Source organism: Pistacia vera, unplaced genomic scaffold (assembly GCF_008641045.1).
Source record: "Pistacia vera cultivar Batoury unplaced genomic scaffold, PisVer_v2 Contig364, whole genome shotgun sequence".
NCBI classification, from domain to species: Eukaryota; Viridiplantae; Streptophyta; class Magnoliopsida; order Sapindales; family Anacardiaceae; genus Pistacia; species Pistacia vera.
In genome coordinates this window covers 211,070-232,235 of record NW_022196184.1, presented here as the reverse complement: position 1 = coordinate 232,235, position 21,166 = coordinate 211,070, and the positions used below count along the sequence as shown (strand labels likewise).

The following is a 21,166-nucleotide window of genomic DNA, read 5'->3' as shown; positions in this document are numbered from 1 at the left end:
TCTCCAATTTCTCCTATATCTAAAATACACAAAGGAAAAAAATTGTGTATACAAAATTATTATTGTACATATATTAATCATAGGTTAAATATGTTATTAAATTATCAAAATTATAGGCTTTTATATATATATATATTATCATTATTGTTTACATATATATTTTGTATTAACATCTATAAATTCATAGTAGAATGAGCGTTTATTGTAATATATGATCAATACAAATGTGTGATTAATTTAGGTTTAATTAAATTATTATGTTATTAAATTTGTCATGTTATATATCACTTGATTATACAATATGTTATATTCATAAATTTGTTATATTATATTTAATTAAATTATTATATTATTAAATTTATCATGTTATATATTACTTAATTATACAATATATTATGTTTATCAATTTACTATACTATATTTAACTAAGCTATTATATTATTAAATTTGTTATGTTATATACCACTTGATATTCAATATGTTATGTTCATCAATTTATCATACTATATTTATTATTTATTAATTAAAATGTTATCTTATAATATTTAATTATTGATTACATTTGAAAAAATACGAAGCTATTATGTTATTGGATTTATTATATTATATATCACTTGATTATACAATTTATTATGTTATTAAATTTATCATGTTATGTATCATAATAATTTATTACTTTTTAATTAAAATGTTATATACTTATATATTTAATTATTAATGACATTTGGAAAAGAAAAAAAATCCAAACATATTATATATATAAGAAAAACAAAAACATCATAATATTTTATTATTGATTACCATTAAAAAAAAATTAATCTAAACTAAACCAAACATAATATAAAAAATATATATATATATACAAATTATAATAATACATATCATGTTTTTCAAAGATAAACGAATGAACAATCGAACAGATTATTCGCGAACGGATAGATCAGTCGAACATATAATGTTCACGAACATAATAGAAACAAACAGCCCGTGTTCGAATTTGATCGAACATATTATTGAACGAACATCAAACTGTTCATAAACAGTATCGAACAGTTATTAAACGAATATCAAATTGTTCACAAACTGTTCCATTCATTTATAGGTCTAAGAATAAAACCCGCCACAATGAAACGGCATCGAATTATCCCCGTAGCCACATTTCTATTTATAACGGGCCTCACGCTCACTATATGTTTAAGTTTTATTCATCTTCCTTTTAATAAAGTTTATGATGGTACAGAATAATCCTATCCACTAGGAATTAAAAAAAAACAAAAATTTAATGAAATTCACAGAAATTGTTAATTACAGCGCAAAACCAGATAATTTCTATTAGACATATACAGGAAACGGATTTTGCAGCTCATGGCATCACAAGCTGTGTAGATCACATAAATGATTTACACAACACACAGGTTGGTATTTGCACAATGCGAGTATTCTTCTCTTAACCCACAAGACATGTATTTGCACGAGTAAGAGCTTCAATTGATACACAAGTTTATAAGCTTCGACTGTTGAGCAACTAATTTATCATCCAGCCTTTAACGTACATGTTAGTTAGCAGCAATCTGAAAATTTTCCTCTAACCTAGCGGTTCAAGTCATGCTACTTCGGGTTCGAACTTTGTCTATGAGCATCTGCATCCCTGACAAATCTTCTTCATAACCAACAACCTGCATTTGCAACAGTGATGAACAGCATTTTCGCATCAAAACATTGATGTAAATGAAATCGGTTTTAGCTTGAGAAGTTTTCAATGCACCAAAAAGCACCAAATTCGTATGTTTCATCTAATATAGTAATGAAAAATGCTTTCCTTACAAAGACTTATACAAAGAAGGTTACAAAATGAAAGAAAAAACAAAGAAAAAACGGAAAAAGAGAAAGAGAGAGAGAGAGAGAAATCATGAAGATCAAGGGTAGGGATTGTCTTTGTATGCCCCTATTGTATTTGTCTTTGTAAGACTAGCACTTCTCTATAGTAATTATTGAAATGTTGAAGGGCCATCAAAAGCCACTTGACATATCATAATGCAAGTAAACAATTAAGTTTCAGAGTTAGAGCTGAAACCTGAGAATCTGTTTGTGTTTCACTAAAGCCATCATATGTGCCCACATGTACATCTCCAGAAGGATTGCAAGCATCCTCTTTCTTCGCAGTCCTGAAATGATCATAAATAATACATATGTAACCAAAGAAGATTAGATAAACTGCACAAGCCTGCGATACTCGGCATGTGAAGTCTCTCTGTTTCTTAAATAATGGAGAATGTTACGTTTGCAGAACCATCTACAAATATGAATATATATAAAGATAGCACATGAAGATGAAAAGAACTGCAAAAAATTATAAAGATGATGAGGAGGAGTTAATTAAACATATAAACTATTACCTGTTTAACCACTGTCTAGATAACCCAATGACAGAGTGTGAATCTGTATGGTTTTGACCAAGGACTGAACAATCAGATGAAAAAAGCTGTTCGTATGTAAAGGATGAAAACTGGTGCAAAAATCAACAGTATATGAATAACAAAAAAAAAAAAAAGAAGAGCAATCAGAATGTAGGATACACTTTTATTGTGTCCAGTCGTCTCTGGTGAATTTAGATCTTGAATCTTGACACCAAAGCAGATATAAAATGAGTCAACCAATAACCTAAATTCAGACAGAAATTAACAAAAGGAAACATCAGTGTTTACCTTACTAGTCTGCTCCAAGATGTCCTCAATCACAGCAGCTACATCAGGAACAACATGAGAAACTTCCCTGTCATCTTTCAATAAGTTGTCTAGACTAGAACTCTTAGTAGAGACAGGGTCACTGAAATGTGCTAGAAGACCTTCATGGCCCTCATCTTCTGAAATTCTAGCCCTTTTACTGTAAACGTTCGATTGTTTAGACAAATCCCTAAGGCCGTCATTTCTATTACCAACATTACTGTCATTTTTACTACCAATTATTTCTGATGACATGGCTCTCGGGTCCTGGGATGAACTTGTAAGCTGCGATAGTTCATCAGTAGAGAACATTCGAACAGCTTGTGTAGGAAACTGGCTCACAGTGCACAATCCTGCCTCTCGGTCATGAGCAGTAACTTCTCTTGGATAAAATGGATCCAGAGAAACAACTCCCTTCTGCCAAACAGTGTACATTGTTGAGTTCAACATAATAGCCAAAAAAACATGTCCATAGACAATAAGGATGTTCATGGAAACATACATATCAGAAGAAAGAAAATCAGAAATATACCTGCCTGACACATTCATAAATCCAATCACAAGTAACTGACGGTATCCCCCATTTACAAGCAGCTTCATACTTAGGTCCACTGATAAACTTGCATAATAAATGGGTGACCTTTTTAGTTAATTTTTCGACGAACTTAGCTCCAAGAACGAAGCACAAATTTCTTAATAGCATTCTATCTTTATCCTCGTACTGTGAAACACAAAAGCGAAATTTTTCAAACCCGGGCAAAGGAATCTGACAGGAAAGTGGGGAATAAAGAATGTGACTACCAACATCCAGCAAGCATCCATCCTTCAATAACAATGTTCCCATCAACATAAGTCCATAAGATAGTCATACATCTAAAAAACACGATAATTCAACTCAAACCAACAATTTCAGTCTGCTAATTTAAGGGGTAATCAAGATGAAGACTAAAAAAATTAAGAAGAAAAAAAAGCAATAGTGTAGTAGTATAACAATTGACAAGGATACTTTAACAGAGATGGTGGTGGTCAAAATTATATTATAAGAGGAAGGGAAGTTGAAGTATACACACCTCTAAACAAGAATGGATCCAGTGACTGGATACATAAGTAGTGTGGGGAGCATCTACGCATGCGGTTACCCCACCATGACACTCAATCGTAAAATGCACATTCTGTTTTATGAGATCATTCACCACCTCACCTCCCCCTTGATTCACCCATTGAACAATTTCAGCCCTCTGTCAGGAAAAAATGGACATATTATATTTGGAATTATCTAAAAAGAGTTATTTTAAACACTGAGAAAACTGGATTCTAAGACAAAAGCAAAAACGGAAGGTGATGATATAGAACTTTCCAAAATCAATAATATACTGACAAAAGCAATACTATTGATATAGTTAAGCAATTACAACTTGGAAACACATGTTATATACAATTCGTTTGTATATATGAGTGTGCATGTGCTTATGTGTACGCATTTCGTTCTAGTCATATTGATTTCTAGTTTGAAGTTCAACATCACAATTCAAACCTAATTAGCTGACAAACAGTATTTGAAAAAGAAAATTCCACTTAATATGGGTTCTCAGCTCAGCATGCACCCAGTCCTGTTGTTTCCAGAAGTCTCAACATTTCAGCTTAGAGATTTTCTCCAACTCACCATTCATGAATTTTCTGTTGAAATTGTTAAGTATGTTATTGTCTATAGATGTTCATTTGACATTGTTCTCTAGGATTAGAGGCATATCTCTGATTTCTAAATCAAGAAATTGTGCTAAGGCTATGATTGCAGGGAAAAATCATACCAATCTCAAAATATGCACTTCGACATCTTACCCTATCTTCAGGAAAGGAATTTGAAAAGCAGAATATTTTCCCTCTAAATACTGTTGACGACTTCCTATTTTGAAGATTTTGAACAGTGAAATCCTCTTGCATCTTCTGCCGACTCTTATTTCTATTTTTCACAGCAGGAAGTTGGCTTTGTCTTGATGATACTGCCAGTACATCCAGAGAGCTCTGGCTCTTCAAGTTGATTTTTGGTCTCTCAGCCCTAGTTTCCTCCAATGACAATGGCATTCCAATTCCAGGATTCACACTTTGCAGCATCTCAACAGGCGGTGTGCTTTGAAGAACACTGGATTCTTGACCTTGATTTAAATTGTTCGTGCATATTTGTGCTCCTTTGGTGGACCAGACAGAATCTATATAAGCAGAATGACCACTCAGAGAACAGGATATGCACGTAATACTCATAAGCTTATTAGTCAAATATGTCAATCCAATGAAATTTAATAAAATCAATAGAAGCAATTGAACACACCCTGCAGGAGAATTTCAAGATCATCACAAAACAATTAACAAACATATTTAGCAAACCTTTAGGTAGCAGCAAGTGATAGGCAACATGCTTCTGAAGTACAGGAATTTCTTTCCTTTCACGGTCACAATCTTCAAGCCAGGAGGTCTTAACCACCTGAATGACACCCAAAGCTGCAAGGCTCCTTACTTCCCTTTTTTCCCTGGGAAATCATACAACAAAGATATGAGACAAAGTGCAATGCCGTAATGGAAGATACCATTCCCAGTAGAGAAACAAAATTAATTAAAGGATCATCAAACTGACATCATAAGCATGAAAAAGCCTTACTCCCAAAGCATTATAATAAAATGAAAAAAAAAAAAAAAAAAAAAGAGAAATAGGCTTGTAAATTATTTTTGCATAAGCCAAAAGACTTACACCTCTGACAGAGATCCAACTATTACGTGTGTCAACCTGTTATTGCCTGACACAAAACGAGAGCCCCCACCTCTACGCACCATATTGACTAGTTTGCGCATTTCACAAGCTTCAAAACCAACAAGTAATATTCTACACTCCGACAAGTATAAGTCATTGTCTTCAGACTGAGAGTCATTGGCAACACAGTTATCAGGGTTTGATTCAGTTTTGGTCTGTGCTGTTGGGGCCTTACTCTCTACCTCTTTAGAAATAGAAGCATCACCAAAAATAGAAGATGTATGCTGTGAGAGAGTGGCTTCTAGATCTTGATCTTCAAACCGAGTGCAGGGAACAGAAAAAAAATTTGAATCTGTAGCCACAGATGATAGTGAAGGTAGTGAATTCCCAATAACCTTATCCTCTTTACACTGCCCAGTGAAGCAACTCTTTACACTTTTCTTGGAAGATACAGAACCACCCTGAACAGTATAGGACTCCTCATTAAGACATGCTATTCACCAAAAGAGATAAATTCAAGGTTAGATAAAATGTAGGACACGGTAAATATGCTACAACATCAAAGAGTGCCAGAATTTAGAGCATATGAGAACATAAAGCCTTACCTCTTCTTGCAACAGATTGATCAAACCATTTCCTGTTTACAATATGAATATGGCCCCATCTTTGGGCAACTTTATATTTGTCACCTTCTGGAGCGTATGGAACGTCAAGAAAAAAATAGCTTTTGGATGAACAACAAAATGGTGCTTATTAAAGTTGCAATGAATAAAAAGTCACATGAAGGCATAAAAAGCAAGGCATATAATGAGCCTAGTGACTCTACACATCACAAAATGTTAATGAAGTTAATAATACTAAATTTCTGAATTCAACCAGTGGCAGAAGTACTTGAATCAACCTTGTAAAGAGACTCACTCCTATAGCAATGAAACACTTACCCTAAACTGATATGGAGAGAATCCAAGAAATATTCATATTCCCTATAAAATAATTTCACAGAACTTTAAGAAAAGGGAAATGGGAAATGGGAAATGGGAAATGGGAAATTTTCTTGATATTTTCCTCGGTTCAGAAAATTAACACACTTGGATGCATAGAAACTTTCTGATTGAAAGGCAGATTCTAGTCCACAAAGTAGATGCAGTAAAGCTTCCATGCTTGGCACATTTGCAAATGAAAAAGCAAGACAAGAATGAAAATGTGCAAGTTTCCAGACAATATTTTCCTCCAAAAGAATAACAAAAAGGATATATCACAAATTAAGTGTGTGCATTTCTTGGTCAGCTCAGGAGAATATTTCCCCCCATTTTGTATGATAAGCTTCTCAATCTCCTTTCGCTTATCTGAAATAATATGCAGTTAGCATTCAACACACACTTAAAAAAAGAAGAAGAAGAAGAAGAAGCTTATCATATTGGCTAAAAACAAAACAAAACAAAAAAATGGTTTATAATAAGCAAGAGCAACAAAAAACCTAATGCAATAACCTGCAGGAATTCTGGTGACACATATCATCAAACCAGAAAAAGGAAGAACCCTGTACGACTCCTGAGGAACAACACGGTGCTCATTCCAGCATTGAGATAACCAATTGATGGTAACAATTGGTTTCTTCAGAGTATTTAAAGCCCACTGCACACAGGGAAGATTATTAAAAAGAAGAGAGATTGTATCTTATCAAACAATATAACATCCCTGAATACTCTTAGTAATAGCTTCAATCTAAAGTATTAGTTACAGTTAAACAGGAGATAGATAGAGTCATGGCTCATTTACAAGAATACAGTTTATAAAGTTTGAACTGAATAGACCAGTCTTTAGGTACCAGACCTTGTACTTTGCAGCCAAAACATTCTTTACAATAACAAAGTTAACATCCAATGATGCTTTAGTCTGCAGTACTCCCCCCATTGCTGTGACCAACTTTTCTACCTTAACCTGCAACAATTGACAAGCACTTGAAAAATCATATATATTTACAGAATGCAGCTTAGAAAGCTACAGCAGTAAAAGAGAAGAAGTGATGCAGACAACAGAGTTCAAAAAATGCAAAGCACAAAATATAGAAATAGTGTTGTAAAATGCTTAGCAACCAGGATAGACAATAAAACTCCTATGTGAACCATTCAAGCTAATTATCATTTTAAGAAGAATAATGTGTATAGCAGGTAATTATTTTTCTCTTTTTTTGGCCAAGCAAGTGCAAGTAGACAGGCAATCTGGAGGAGACCAGAAGGAAAGGCAAAAGAAAAACACTAAGCAATCTTCAACAATCACAACAAAAAATGTAATAATTTATAGCACCCAAACAAGACAGCACACATCTTCAAAAACTGTCTACCTCTTCAAACCATAATTTACCATGTGACCTTACAAGAACTGCAATCCAATTTCTGACAGTAGACACTGTACCCTTTCCAAAATCAGCACATCAAAAATCACTATTCAAATGTATAAATTCTCATCAAAGCAATCATAATGAAGCTAAAATACTTGTTACAGTAAACAAAGAGGAGTAAAAATGACTATACCATCAGACCAAAATTATCGCAGGTAGATGTAGCAAAAAAGCATACCTTTTCATCCATATCAAAACCAGAGGCAAGTACTTTGACACCATCCATAGCAAGACAACAAGTGAAACCTTGTTTTGGAAACGATCTATTTTCTTTCGCACAAGAAAGCACACATTGAGGACCTGCCATGCCAACAATGCACATGTGTATCAGATTCAACAACCACCTTCAACAGCCAAAAGATAAATAGTAAAATGCCCAATAAATTTCATGCAAATGAGCACACAAGAATGCTCCTCAAAAACAACCTGTAATCAAATTATTTTTAAGAAGAGGCTAACTCTTCAGTATAAAAATATGGAACAAAATTTTGAATTCCTCTTTTAATCAAGAGCCTTCTATTCCCCTCTCAATACATTGCAAACAACTTATCAAGAAATCAACTTCTAATACAAAATTACAAAACTACAAAACTATTAAACACTAATAACTAAACTCATTGCGCGTACCTAACAAATTACATCCCTTGGCTCTAAGATCTTCAAATTTCTCCTGCCAAGACCAATTAAAAGTTAATATTAAACTTCAATAAAAGGGACAGTGAAGTGGAAATGGTGGAAGTTGGTTACGTGATCGGAAGAGGAGATGACGTGGAAATCGTTGGGGCCGGTACGAGACGGGTCGCTGCACAGAAAGACCTCAGCTCCGTTGAGCTTGAGAGCGTCGAGAAGCGCGTCGAAGATCTCCGGCGCCACCAGGTTGCGTGACATGAACACACTCGCTCCCTTGAATGGCTTTGGTTTCAGCATCTTCACAATCAATTGTACTAGTATTAATTAATTATTTGCTATAATACTAAGGGATTACACATTGATGGATTCGAANACAAATTAAGTGTGTGCATTTCTTGGTCAGCTCAGGAGAATATTTCCCCCCATTTTGTATGATAAGCTTCTCAATCTCCTTTCGCTTATCTGAAATAATATGCAGTTAGCATTCAACACACACTTAAAAAAAGAAGAAGAAGAAGAAGAAGCTTATCATATTGGCTAAAAACAAAACAAAACAAAAAAATGGTTTATAATAAGCAAGAGCAACAAAAAACCTAATGCAGTAACCTGCAGGAATTCTGGTGACACATATCATCAAACCAGAAAAAGGAAGAACCCTGTACGACTCCTGAGGAACAACACGGTGCTCATTCCAGCATTGAGATAACCAATTGATGGTAACAATTGGTTTCTTCAGAGTATTTAAAGCCCACTGCACACAGGGAAGATTATTAAAAAGAAGAGAGATTGTATCTTATCAAACAATATAACATCCCTGAATACTCTTAGTAATAGCTTCAATCTAAAGTATTAGTTACAGTTAAACAGGAGATAGATAGAGTCATGGCTCATTTACAAGAATACAGTTTTTAAAGTTTGAACTGAATAGACCAGTCTTTAGGTACCAGACCTTGTACTTTGCAGCCAAAACATTCTTTACAATAACAAAGTTAACATCCAATGATGCTTTAGTCTGCAGTACTCCCCCCATTGCTGTGACCAACTTTTCTATCTTAACCTGCAACAATTGACAAGCACTTGAAAAATCATATATATTTACAGAATGCAGCTTAGAAAGCTACAGCAGTAAAAGAGAAGAAGTGATGCAGACAACAGAGTTCAAAAAATACAAAGCACAAAATATAGAAATAGTGTTGTAAAATGCTTAGCAACCAGGATAGACAATAAAACTCCTATGTGAACCATTCAAGCTAATTATCATTTTAAGAAGAATAATGTGTATAGCAGGTAATTATTTTTCTCTTTTTTTGGCCAAGCAAGTGCAAGTAGACAGGCAATCTGGAGGAGACCAGAAGGAAAGGCAAAAGAAAAACACTAAGCAATCTTCAACAATCACAACAAAAAATGTAATAATTTATAGCACCCAAACAAGACAGCACACATCTTCAAAAACTGTCTACCTCTTCAAACCATAATTTACCATGTGACCTTACAAGAACTGCAATCCAATTTCTGACAGTAGACACTGTACCCTTTCCAAAATCAGCACATCAAAAATCACTATTCAAATGTATAAATTCTCATCAAAGCAATCATAATGAAGCTAAAATACTTGTTACAGTAAACAAAGAGGAGTAAAAATGACTATACCATCAGACCAAAATTATCGCAGGTAGATGTAGCAAAAAAGCATACCTTTTCATCCATATCAAAACCAGAGGCAAGTACTTTGACACCATCCATAGCAAGACAACAAGTGAAACCTTGTTTTGGAAGCGATCTATTTTCTTTCGCACAAGAAAGCACACATTGAGGACCTGCCATGCCAACAATGCACATGTGTATCAGATTCAACAACCACCTTCAACAGCCAAAAGATAAATAGTAAAATGCCCAATAAATTTCATGCAAATGAGCACACAAGAATGCTCCTCAAAAACAACCTGTAATCAAATTATTTTTAAGAAGAGGCTAACTCTTCAGTATAAAAATATGGAACAAAATTTTGAATTCCTCTTTTAATCAAGAGCCTTCTATTCCCCTCTCAATACATTGCAAACAACTTATCAAGAAATCAACTTCTAATACAAAATTACAAAACTACAAAACTATTAAACACTAATAACTAAACTCATTGCGCGTACCTAACAAATTACATCCCTTGGCTCTAAGATCTTCAAATTTCTCCTGCCAAGACCAATTAAAAGTTAATATTAAACTTCAATAAAAGGGACAGTGAAGTGGAAATGGTGGAAGTTGGTTACGTGATCGGAAGAGGAGATGACGTGGAAATCGTTGGGGCCGGTACGAGACGGGTCGCTGCACAGAAAGACCTCAGCTCCGTTGAGCTTGAGAGCGTCGAGAAGCGCGTCGAAGATCTCCGGCGCCACCAGGTTGCGTGACATGAACACACTCGCTCCCTTGAATGGCTTTGGTTTCAGCATCTTCACAATCAATTGTACTAGTATTAAATTATTTGCTATAATAGTAAGGGATTACACATTGATGGATTCGAATATCTGTTTTGAGTGCATAATTTGAAAGAAGAATAAGAATAAGAATGTCTGAGACTGAGTTAGGTTTTTGAAAGGGGGAAATTGAGTGGGTAAATAAAAGGCGGGAAGGGTAGTAATTGTATGTAGCTGAGGTACATCACCTTGCGATGGAGTTTATCAATACTGCCGTTCGATGTTAGGACATTGATGTCAAATTCAAATAGCTATCTCACGAACGACATATCGTTTGCTTTACTTTCAAGGTTAAGTTCAGAAACATTATTCTCAGTGTCAGGAGCTTGGTCTGGAGGCACGGAAGCTATATTACGAGGCCTTACTGAAAGGAAAAGAGCCTGCTCATAACCTCTGTTCTTTTTCACCCTTTTTACAATGTACCGAGAAACGAATTTGAACAATTATTTAGGATTTTTTATTCTTAATATCAAAATAGTCTTAAAAAATAATGTATTTGTAATTATAGTTTTACCGTCTATGATTCTAATGAATTTTTTGGATGAAGTTATTTCAGAAACAACTCAGGCAACCCTTTTGCTTGAGCAAAGTTTGAGGATTCAGGATTAAGCGCCACATTAGTTGACCTTAAAAGGCTGGAAAAATAATAAAACTACGGTTTTGATTTCAAGCCATAGTGATGGTACACAAAACTAAAGCTTTCTAATTTCTCCTATTACGCTTTAACTCTAATGAAGATGGTGGCATGCGACATCATTTAATTACAAAATGGTAACTGATATGGTAACAATGGTTGGTCAGAATGAATGATAAGGATCGAGAAAGAAAGAAAAGACTGTTACACAAACACTTTTGTGGTGTGAATTTCCTAAACTATGTCAGCTTGACTGTTCGAAATTTGGAGCAGTAGACTGAAGGTTTGATTTCTGGGGAAGACCTGCACACAGCTTTTGCGACTTGTGTCTTTCATCGCTCAGTTGGGCAGGTAATTTCTCTGGGTGCAATGGAGCCCCATCCAAATCCTGTTCTGGCTTCCTCTTCACTTTTTTCTTCGTCATCACACCGTCCACAGCCATCTTTGCTTCATCCATTGAATTGCTTGAACTTCCCTTCAATTTATCTTGTTTTAACCTGTCCCCATTGGCTGAGGGACTGGATGTCCTCATGGAAGCTGCTGTTGTATTAGAAACTGGTTTGCTAGCTGTTGCTAGACTATGACTACCTGAATCAGAGCCCAATCTCTCTCGTGTATATTGTGGCTGCGCATTTGCATCGGTCTCAATTTGAACGCTATCCTCTGTTTTAGGTGTCAACATTTTTTTCCTCTTAATTTTCTCCTGATCCTTGAAAGAAATTAGCAGATTAAGACAAGAATCAGACATCAATATATAGAAAGCAACCCCAAGGAAAAGAAATTATGCATGGCACCTAAAAGCAACCACGTGTACAAGAGCTTTAAGAAAGGAAGCAAAAATCTCTGCCCCTATAAAGAACTGGTATACCATGCTATTAACGCTGGTACACACAACTTAATAGAGAGAAATCCATAAATATCATATCTCCATAACATTGAGGTCAACTTAACAACAGAACCTATCATCCCAATTCCATTTGACTAAATTCTAAACCCAACTATTGATCTTTGTCCAAGGGAGAACACCATTCCCTTTCACCTTTACATATATGACAGAACCTTTTATTACATATATGACAACCTTTTATAATTTGATACACAGAAAAAATGCCACATCACTTGCATCATATGAAGAAAAGAAATTATTGTGCGTGCATCTTTCCCATCAATTCCTTCTCCCAACACGCATAGAACCACAACCCTGAGCTTAAGTCTTAGATTTATATCAAAGAAGCCAGGTTTGCAAGTCAAGTCATATTGCAACTAGTCAAACTCAAGCATGTCTATTTGTTTCAGGCTATTATCAAGCCAAAAGCCCAAATTAGATGCAACTGATGCAAGAAAAATTACATTCTGCTGGCAATAGAAGCACCTCCAACTTTAAAAAAAAGGTAGTTTGTATTACTGAATGCATATTAAGGATGGAAAGCGGGTAAGGGGAATTTACATACCTTATGTCTGTTGTATTGTTCCCTTCTTCTCTCCTTTGCTCTACAAATTGCACGCTTAATCCCATGGTTGTCCATAAAACCATTTGGCCACAAATGTGAAAGCTGCGTCACAGAAAGGTATAAATATTGTCAAAATACATGAACAAATTGAAGACCAATTGACCAGTAACAACAATTATTGAACTGTAAATAAATCAACTCAAGACAAAAATGAAGCAAAAAATAAATAATAATCATAAATAAATAAACTTGGTACAACACTGCACGCTTTCAAGGACAGAAAAATTCAAGCAAATGATTATAAAAGCAAAGAAAGAAACTCTCAAGAATAAGAACTACAACCACTCTGGATAACTGTAACAAAAAACTTCCAGAAGTTTAAGCTTATAGAAAGGAGATTGCTGGTGGGTAGTTGGGGTTCAGAAACCCAAAGAGAGAAAATGAACAATGACTTGCACAATACTAAAATCAAAAGATATACTATAATAAGAAATTAGCACATTTTAAAACACGTTGAACAATGATGTGAATAAAAGAGCCAGTACAAAAATCGTAGTTGGGGTTCAGAAACCCAAAGAGAGAAAATGAACAATGACTTGCACAGTCCTAAAATCAAAAGATATACTATAATAAGTAATTAGCATATTTTAAAACACGTTGAACAATGATGTGAATAAGAGAGACATTAGAAAAAACGTAGAAAAAGGAACTAAAGATGATGATGTAGGTAGTTTCACTGATATGTATGCAAGATTTTTTTATTTTTTATTTCAACTGAATATACAAGAAGCAGCAAATTGGTTACCAAAATAATATATTAGAACAGAAACAATAAGGAGAAGTGAACAACCTCAACATAGAGCTTTCTAATTTGTGGACCTGCATCTTCATCCAGTCCCTATACATTTAAAAAATAAATACCACGTTTATTCTAAAAAAGAAAAACAAAATTCTCAACCAGAAGGAATAATTTTTCAAGAAAATCAAGATATAATAATTTTCAAGAAAAGCATGCTGTACATCAACATAAAGGTCATAGAGATCACAAATCTTGTCCTCCATGTCTGTATCCATGCTATATTTTCTTTTAATAACTCCTTTCTCTTCGCCAATTTCTTGAAAATCATCTGAAGCTCCAGCTTGATGCTCAAATGCCTGAAAAACAATTATGCATTTCATGTTAATGCAGGAAGGATTTGAACTTATCAAACTGCACAGTCGGCAAAACAGAACAACAATTAAGTACTGCAATAAATATTGAAAAAAATTCAAATAAAAAATAAAAAAATAAAACTAAATTTAGTGAGCAACGAGTGGCCTTGAGTTTAACAGAAGAAAGAGCCCAAAATAATGAGAAAGCAAGGTCAAGCAAGAAAAGAGAGAAGCAATATGGTTCTATTTATCATAAATTCCAAGTTCAACTTTAACCAGCAAATAAAACATAACACCAAAAAACCACAGACCAGAAAGCCCAACGACAGAACAATTAGACCAAAACCCACCTTGGACTCCAAAGAGGGGATTCGCACTTTTATCATCTCAACAACTTCCTTCTTTATCTGTTGAAACCTATCATCTTTCTCCTGCTTTGCTGACAAACCCATATTAATCATGATTTTTAAGTTTCTCTGAAGAAAAAAAAAACAAAGTGCCGTATCAGGAATAGTGGTTAAGTATATAATACATTAAGAAACAAATCCAATTTGACTCAATAGTGAAATCAGACAGAAGCAAAGAAAGCACCTATTTGAAACAATTATTAAAACCAAGTATTATGCAATTGGCAATAAATTATTGAATTGCAAGAACCTTTAGTTGTAAATTTGTAATCAGAAGAAACAATGGTGAAAGGCAACTAGTGGCATATCTTTGATATATCAACAAGGGCTGAGACTGAAATTATAAAAGGGTGCAACAGTTACAAGAGTCATTTCATTGTTTGTCACTATATTGAGATACCTTAAGTGTTCTGAGCTGTATTAAGTGTCCAAGGATACTCATTAGGCGATTAATTAATTCTTTTGATACCTTCCCCTGGCTTGCCTGCTGCAAATTTTTAAAACAACATACTTATATTACGTTAGAGACACCAAGTTTGAAAAAACAAAAGAAAATAAGAATTGAAGCAGGACAAATACTATTTTTTGTGGAACACAGAATCAAGGAAAAAAATAACTAAATTTTATAATAATTTCTCCATTACCGCTAGTCTAGCAACTTTGGCAAGCTTTAGCTTTATTTCTCTAGGCAATCTTCTTTTAATTGCTTGGGATGAAGTATCAGCTTCTTGGTTTTCCATAGTAGGCGGCCTTGCTGTAACATTTACACAAGGAACAATTTCCAATTTTTATTTGAGGAACTTCCCTGAATAATCATCTATGACATAGTTAACAAGAATAACACAACTTACATTCTGCAACCATCTTCTCTAAGTCCCTGATGGCCCTTTCAAGCATTGAACTTTTGGGCCTTGCAATAGAACCATCCTTTTTGTGAATGTGAGAAATTTTCTGCATGATATTAGATAAAATAAATAAATAAATAAGAAACCAAAAAAACAAAAAATAAAATAAAAAATCAACGTGTGAATAATGAATTATGTGGTAAGAAAAATAAAATTCTGTTACATTTAGTAGCACAGAAAAAAAAAAAATAGCAAGAAATTTTATAATTTGACAGGTGCCATCTTTTATTTTGCATAAAGCTAGATGCACAGTCTTCCAGAAAATTATCAAATAAAAGCATTGTTTTAGAATTTATGGATTCAAGGATGACTTTCTTAACCGTAAGTGACAGCTTTATATGATTAGATCAACCGCACACTTTCAACTAGAAATGCCTAAATTATTTCAAATATCTGTAACTAACAAGAAAGTACCAATGTTCATTCAGGGAGAAAGCTTTCATTAATATTTATGTGAGTGCTTTTGTCGTGTTGGTTGAATATAAAAGTGACTAAAATAGCAAAGTCATACTATCCAAATTCCAAATAGTTGTATGTCTGGCACTGACCATTGAAACAGCACCGTTTTTTTTATCCAGAAACCATGGCTAGTGCATTATGAATCTATAAAAGTGAAAGACAAAAGAGAAGAAAGAAATAGAAAATAGCAAAAAAGGTACTTACTGTTGTTTGATTCTTGCCCTCTGAAACGTTAAATGTTGACAATTCATGAATGCCATTTTTTTCTCTTTGCCGAACAGATGGTTCCAGCTCATCAACATTACGAAATAATTTTCCAGATAGGGATTTTGATTGTGAATGAGCACTATGATCATGGTATTTCAGATGTGAAGCATCAGAAGGTCCAGTGACATCTTTTAATTTGCTACTAACATTCTTTGCCGGAATAACTCCTGTCTTCAGCTTTTCAGTATCTTTTGCTTCTGCCAGGGAAACTGAAGCACCGCCATTAGAAATTTTCAGAGATGAAGGATCCAAGGTCATTTTAGTATCAGCACTTTTCTTTTTGGAAGGAACTACAGAAACATTCAATTGATTCTGGCCTTTGACATCCCCAAAGTTTTCACTTGCCACAGCCAAATTTTGATTAGGAAAATTTTTCCCAACCAATGGTGCCGACTTCCCAGTGGCTGCTTTATTCACTTTTGCATGTTTATTTGACACACGACTATCATCACTCTCACCCAGACCCTTTGCCAAATCTTTTCGTCGCCTTTTCTTCGGTTGCTGGTTGGGTATTACAGCAGGTTCAGTGCTGGAGAAAGGAAATAAAACAAATCAATCAAGTAAAATATTAACTTTTCAATTAGATTCACATATGTTTGTGTAACTTGTCTTCAATATAAAATAGATACAAAACACTCAACTTTGAGGCTCAGGGTGAAAGACTACAAAAGCAAAGTAATCACACCATTGACACTATTAACCCTTAAAACAGGTAACCTCAAAACCCTAACAGTTGCCTCCACTGAAAATTCCCCAAAAGTCATAAGTCACTTATCTCGAGTAACGTTACAGCTGATAAACTTGATTTTTAAGAAGAAACCTAGGGCATACACGTTTCCTCCTTATACCCTACTCCAAACCCCAAACCAAATATTTTTCTTGCTGATCACAAATTAACCCATAAAGCAAGCCTCAAACTCCTTTTATAGTTGTTATCCTCAAAGGTGAAATATCTACAATTAGTTGCCCAGTATTTCTTCACCATATTCATCAAATCATTGTTTTTTAGGTATAGAAGCTTTTAAACTGTTCTATGATTTTCAAGCCTTAAGGATGCTTTAGAAGTATAAATTCTCAACATCCCAGTAAATAAATAAAAATAGTTTCGAATGTACAAATTGTAATGTTGAACTTTATAGTAACCAAGCTTTTAAGGTAAGGATGCTATAGGGCTTTTCTAAGTCCTCAAGATTCCTTTGCCTTGTCACAAAATATTGTGCACGTTATAGAATACACCTCTACTGAACATGGCCTATTCCCTCTCTATTTTATCAAGTAGTATTACTCCACTAGTATTTGACTACTTTTTCACATTTGCAATATCGGAAAGAAAGTGAGCTAATTCTGACAATGGAAGAGATTTCACTTTTAACCTCTTAAAGAACTTCTGCTCACACTAAAAAGGAAAGAACATGAAATTGGCCAAGCTTGTACTGTTAAAAAATATAACCTGAATTTACGGTAAACCAAAGGCCACATACTTTTTCTATCTAGGAATATTTTTCAAGCCTTATTAAAAAATAATAATAATAATAAAAGACAGAAAGAAACAGAGAAAAATTATTATACAGTCAACTAAAGTGACTTGAATCCACAGATGTACTAGAATCAGGGTCAACGAGAAACTCACACACGCTCCAACTTTCCCCTGTTAACAAAGAACCCATCATGTTTTATTGCTGACTTATCAACCTCAAAATATTCATCCTGTATAACAAGTAGAGGGAACATCATACAGACTGAAAAAGCTTCACATAAAAGAATACTATCAATCTCAGCAGAAAAAATATAAACATGAACTTCAAAAACACAACAGATAAAGATACCAACCAGCTCAGCATCATCAATGAAAGAGTCTTCTGTATCATATTGATCATCATCAGGAGTATCATTTAGTTCTTCGTCACTACTATCGTTACCCTGAGAAGTATTCTAGTTAAATTAGCATATGTAATTCCCCATGAAAAGTTTGTATGTTAAGCTCAATAATCCATAAACACAATGTTGCTAATAGAGAGTCAAACCAATAATGCAATTGTAAATTGTCAACTGCAATGTAACATACCATGTAAAGACGTTCAATCTTCTCAATAACAGCACTGAAACGATTTGGAGCAGGCTCATCTTTCCCTTTGTCCTCCTCTGCTTGTCCCTATATGCATTCATCCAGAACTAATAATTTCATTCATACCACAACAACACAAAGAAACTCTATATAAAAACATTACACATGAACAATCAAATTCTCATCTCATCTATCTTTAGCATACACCACAAAATCACAAGCAGAAAAATACATGCTTTACCCAGAATCCCCAACCCCAACTATTCGCCCGACCAATATAACTGTCCAATAAACAAATTATCAATCCTGCTTCTGTTTTCCTTTTGATAACTTTGCAATAACACCAAATTGAATTCAGTGTATTCGTAAATAGTCAATGCCACACTGCTAATGTAAAATTCACCCAAACTCAAAAGAATAACACTCGATTCCATGCCCAGTGCTATAACAACCTAAAAAATCATAGTACATTCTCTGGGGATGAACACATCATAGAATCTTCAAACACCACATTTGTTAAATTCACGTAAACTGTAATAAATTAACCATACGCATAAACAATATAATTAATTATACCTAAAGGACTTACAGGGGCTATGCGAGACTCGAGGTTGGGGCGAGGTACAGGTTGCGGGTCGGGTACTGATTTAGAAGATCCAATATTATTGGCTTTGTTAGCGTCTTTCACGAGCTTCTTCCAAGAAACATACGTGGTCTCTCCGGGTCGGAGCTCCACCGCGAACACTTGCCGGTCACCTGATTTAAGGAATGAAGATGTCGGCTTCGACGACGATTCGCCACCGGCAACTCCGTCGCCGCCGCCGCCAGGCTTATCTTCCTCCATCGACAGTTGGGTTCCGTTGAGAGGATCGTAATTCTAGGGTAATTTCTAATCTTCAGGATTCGAGAAGTGATGATTTGAGATTCCTAAGACAGTGAGGGTTTCAATTGCAGAGCAATATTGCGCGGGATGGCGAAAGTTTCTTTTTTTTTCAAGGGTTTTCGGTGTTGTTTTTTTATTTTATTTTATTTATTTGATTTTGACTACGATTTGATTTTCTCTTTGAATTTTTTCTTGCGTTTTCTTTCCCGAGAAAACTTTTAAGAGGGAAGAAAATGGGCCGGAGCTGAGTTTCCAAACCCGACGCCGTCACTAGACCAGTCCACTGGACTCAGTAACCCAAGTCAGTTGTCATATTTCATGTGGCCTAATTTTTCAAATTTATTTTCGTAAAATAAAAAAGAGATGTTGAGTTTTACGGTTGTCAATATTTTAATTCAAATGTGCCTTTTCTGAAATATTATAAAATTAACTCTGACATTAATACCCTAAATAGCATAAACAAATAATATGTATCTAATAGCACCATTTTTAGAAAATAAATTGGATTCAAAACCCATGTAACCCTCACATTTTTTTAATGACTTTTGTGGATTCATTTTCTTTTTTTTTTAAATAATTATAAAATACAGAAAAACGAAGATGTGTTGGGAATATTTGTTTAAAAACAAATTTTTTAACATAAATTTACGATTATAATTAATTAATTAATTATATTTTTATAAATAAAAAAACTATACAAAAATTGAGCTTATATCAAATAGCTGGAAGAATATATAATATTAATAAAATAAGTAAATAATATTTAAGAGATAAATTTTAGTTCAAAGTTTCAAAGAGTAAGATTATCTCCAAATGACTAGTGAGAGCATCTATAATAATGTTCTTTATTTTAAAGAAAGTCTTTCATATAAATAAATAACATCTTTATTAATTTTTAAATATAAAGAATAAAATATTTATTCAAATCCAATTAACTCTTTAAATTTAATAAAGACACTCTTTATTTTCAATAAAGAGACTTAATAAGAGAGATAATTAATAAATAAAAAACATAGGGTGCGTTTGGTTTATTATTTTTGGTAGGATTTTGGGGATAATATTGGATAGTTGCATAGGGAATATTACGAGATAAAATTTAAAAATGTATGAAAAAGCCCCCAAGGTTTGCTAATTTAATAAACACCCCAATATATTAAAATATTGTAAAATGACAAAAACACCTCTACCACCCGCAGTGCCAGATTCCGGCCACCACCACCGGAATCTGGCCGGAAAATTGGACAATCACACATATCGGTCGAATCTGGCGGGTATTCGATCGATATGGCTTTTTTCGGTCATATCCACCACGGATCTGGCCGAAAAAGGCCGGACGGTCGGAAAAGGTCATCTGATGGCCAAAGATATGGTCATCGTTGTCTGTCAACGATGGCCAAGATTTGGTCGTCGTTGACAGTCAACGACGACCATTTCTTTGGCAGTCGCTGACGATCAGATCTGGCCATTACCAGCCATTTCTGGTGGTCATGTGACTGTTATGACAGATTCTGGCAACCACCGGTGGTGGTTGTCGAAATCTGACAAGTATTGGTGGATAAGGGTGTTTTTGTTAGTTTTTAAACTTTTTTTCTGAGGGGTATTTAATGAAATTAATAAGTTTATGTGGTCTAAAAGTAATTAAAAAAATAGACTAATATTTTGGGAATAACATGCCAAACAACATTTGAAGAATAGAATTGAGAATATAGATAAAAACAATAAGCCAAACGCACCCATAGAAACTTGTAGTTTATTAATTAAAATTAAAATAGAAAGTGAAATTCGATTCTTTAGACGTGGAGAGTCAAACTTACTCTTTAATTTATATTTAGAGAATAAAAAGTCTATTAGACTCTTGTTTTTTATAGATAAATTTTTTATAATAAAAAATTTGAGTCATATAAAGAGTTATTTATAATAAAGAAGTGAAAGAAAATTTGTAAATTTGTTTTCCATTTACTATTTTAAGAGTTACCTG

General features: G+C 34.1%; 2 protein-coding genes across 8 annotated transcripts; both read right to left on the bottom strand.

Annotated features, from left to right (window-relative positions):
- Positions 1 to 1,263: 1,263 nt before the first annotated feature.
- On the bottom strand, positions 1,264 to 11,095 carry LOC116140170 (DNA topoisomerase 2-binding protein 1-A). 5 transcript variants are annotated; one of them, XM_031425801.1, is made up of 18 exons: positions 10,999 to 11,069; positions 8,615 to 8,854; positions 8,495 to 8,537; positions 8,046 to 8,167; positions 7,300 to 7,407; positions 6,957 to 7,101; positions 6,721 to 6,812; positions 6,072 to 6,165; positions 5,467 to 5,959; positions 5,106 to 5,248; positions 4,563 to 4,930; positions 3,794 to 3,961; positions 3,256 to 3,546; positions 2,706 to 3,137; positions 2,577 to 2,621; positions 2,397 to 2,482; positions 2,075 to 2,165; positions 1,264 to 1,676 (listed from the first exon to the last, which is right to left on the bottom strand). In XM_031425801.1, the coding sequence occupies exons 2-18, from the start codon at positions 8,792 to 8,794 to the stop codon at positions 1,599 to 1,601; spliced, it is 2,979 nt and encodes a 992-aa protein (XP_031281661.1). In that variant the 5' UTR covers positions 8,795 to 8,854; positions 10,999 to 11,069; the 3' UTR covers positions 1,264 to 1,598. The 5 variants fall into 5 exon arrangements, with proteins under 5 accessions (XP_031281661.1, XP_031281659.1, XP_031281662.1 ...); XM_031425799.1 differs by having other exon boundaries at positions 2,706 to 3,140; positions 10,999 to 11,068; XM_031425802.1 differs by having other exon boundaries at positions 2,706 to 3,140; positions 3,256 to 3,444; positions 10,999 to 11,068.
- A 514-nt stretch (positions 11,096 to 11,609) lies between these two features.
- On the bottom strand, positions 11,610 to 19,341 carry LOC116140173 (ubinuclein-1-like). Of its 3 annotated transcripts, none has more exons than XM_031425805.1 (13): positions 18,895 to 19,341; positions 18,306 to 18,392; positions 18,071 to 18,160; positions 17,871 to 17,947; positions 16,178 to 16,769; positions 15,461 to 15,560; positions 15,254 to 15,363; positions 15,010 to 15,096; positions 14,553 to 14,678; positions 14,071 to 14,205; positions 13,901 to 13,948; positions 13,051 to 13,152; positions 11,610 to 12,308 (listed from the first exon to the last, which is right to left on the bottom strand). In XM_031425805.1, exons 1-13 carry the CDS (start codon positions 19,147 to 19,149, stop codon positions 11,844 to 11,846), a joined length of 2,274 nt encoding a protein of 757 aa, XP_031281665.1. In that variant the 5' UTR covers positions 19,150 to 19,341; the 3' UTR covers positions 11,610 to 11,843. The 3 variants fall into 3 exon arrangements, with proteins under 3 accessions (XP_031281665.1, XP_031281666.1, XP_031281668.1); XM_031425806.1 differs by having other exon boundaries at positions 11,610 to 12,302; XM_031425808.1 differs by lacking the exon at positions 11,610 to 12,308 and adding an exon at positions 12,372 to 12,977.
- Between the last annotated feature and the right edge of the window lie 1,825 nt (positions 19,342 to 21,166).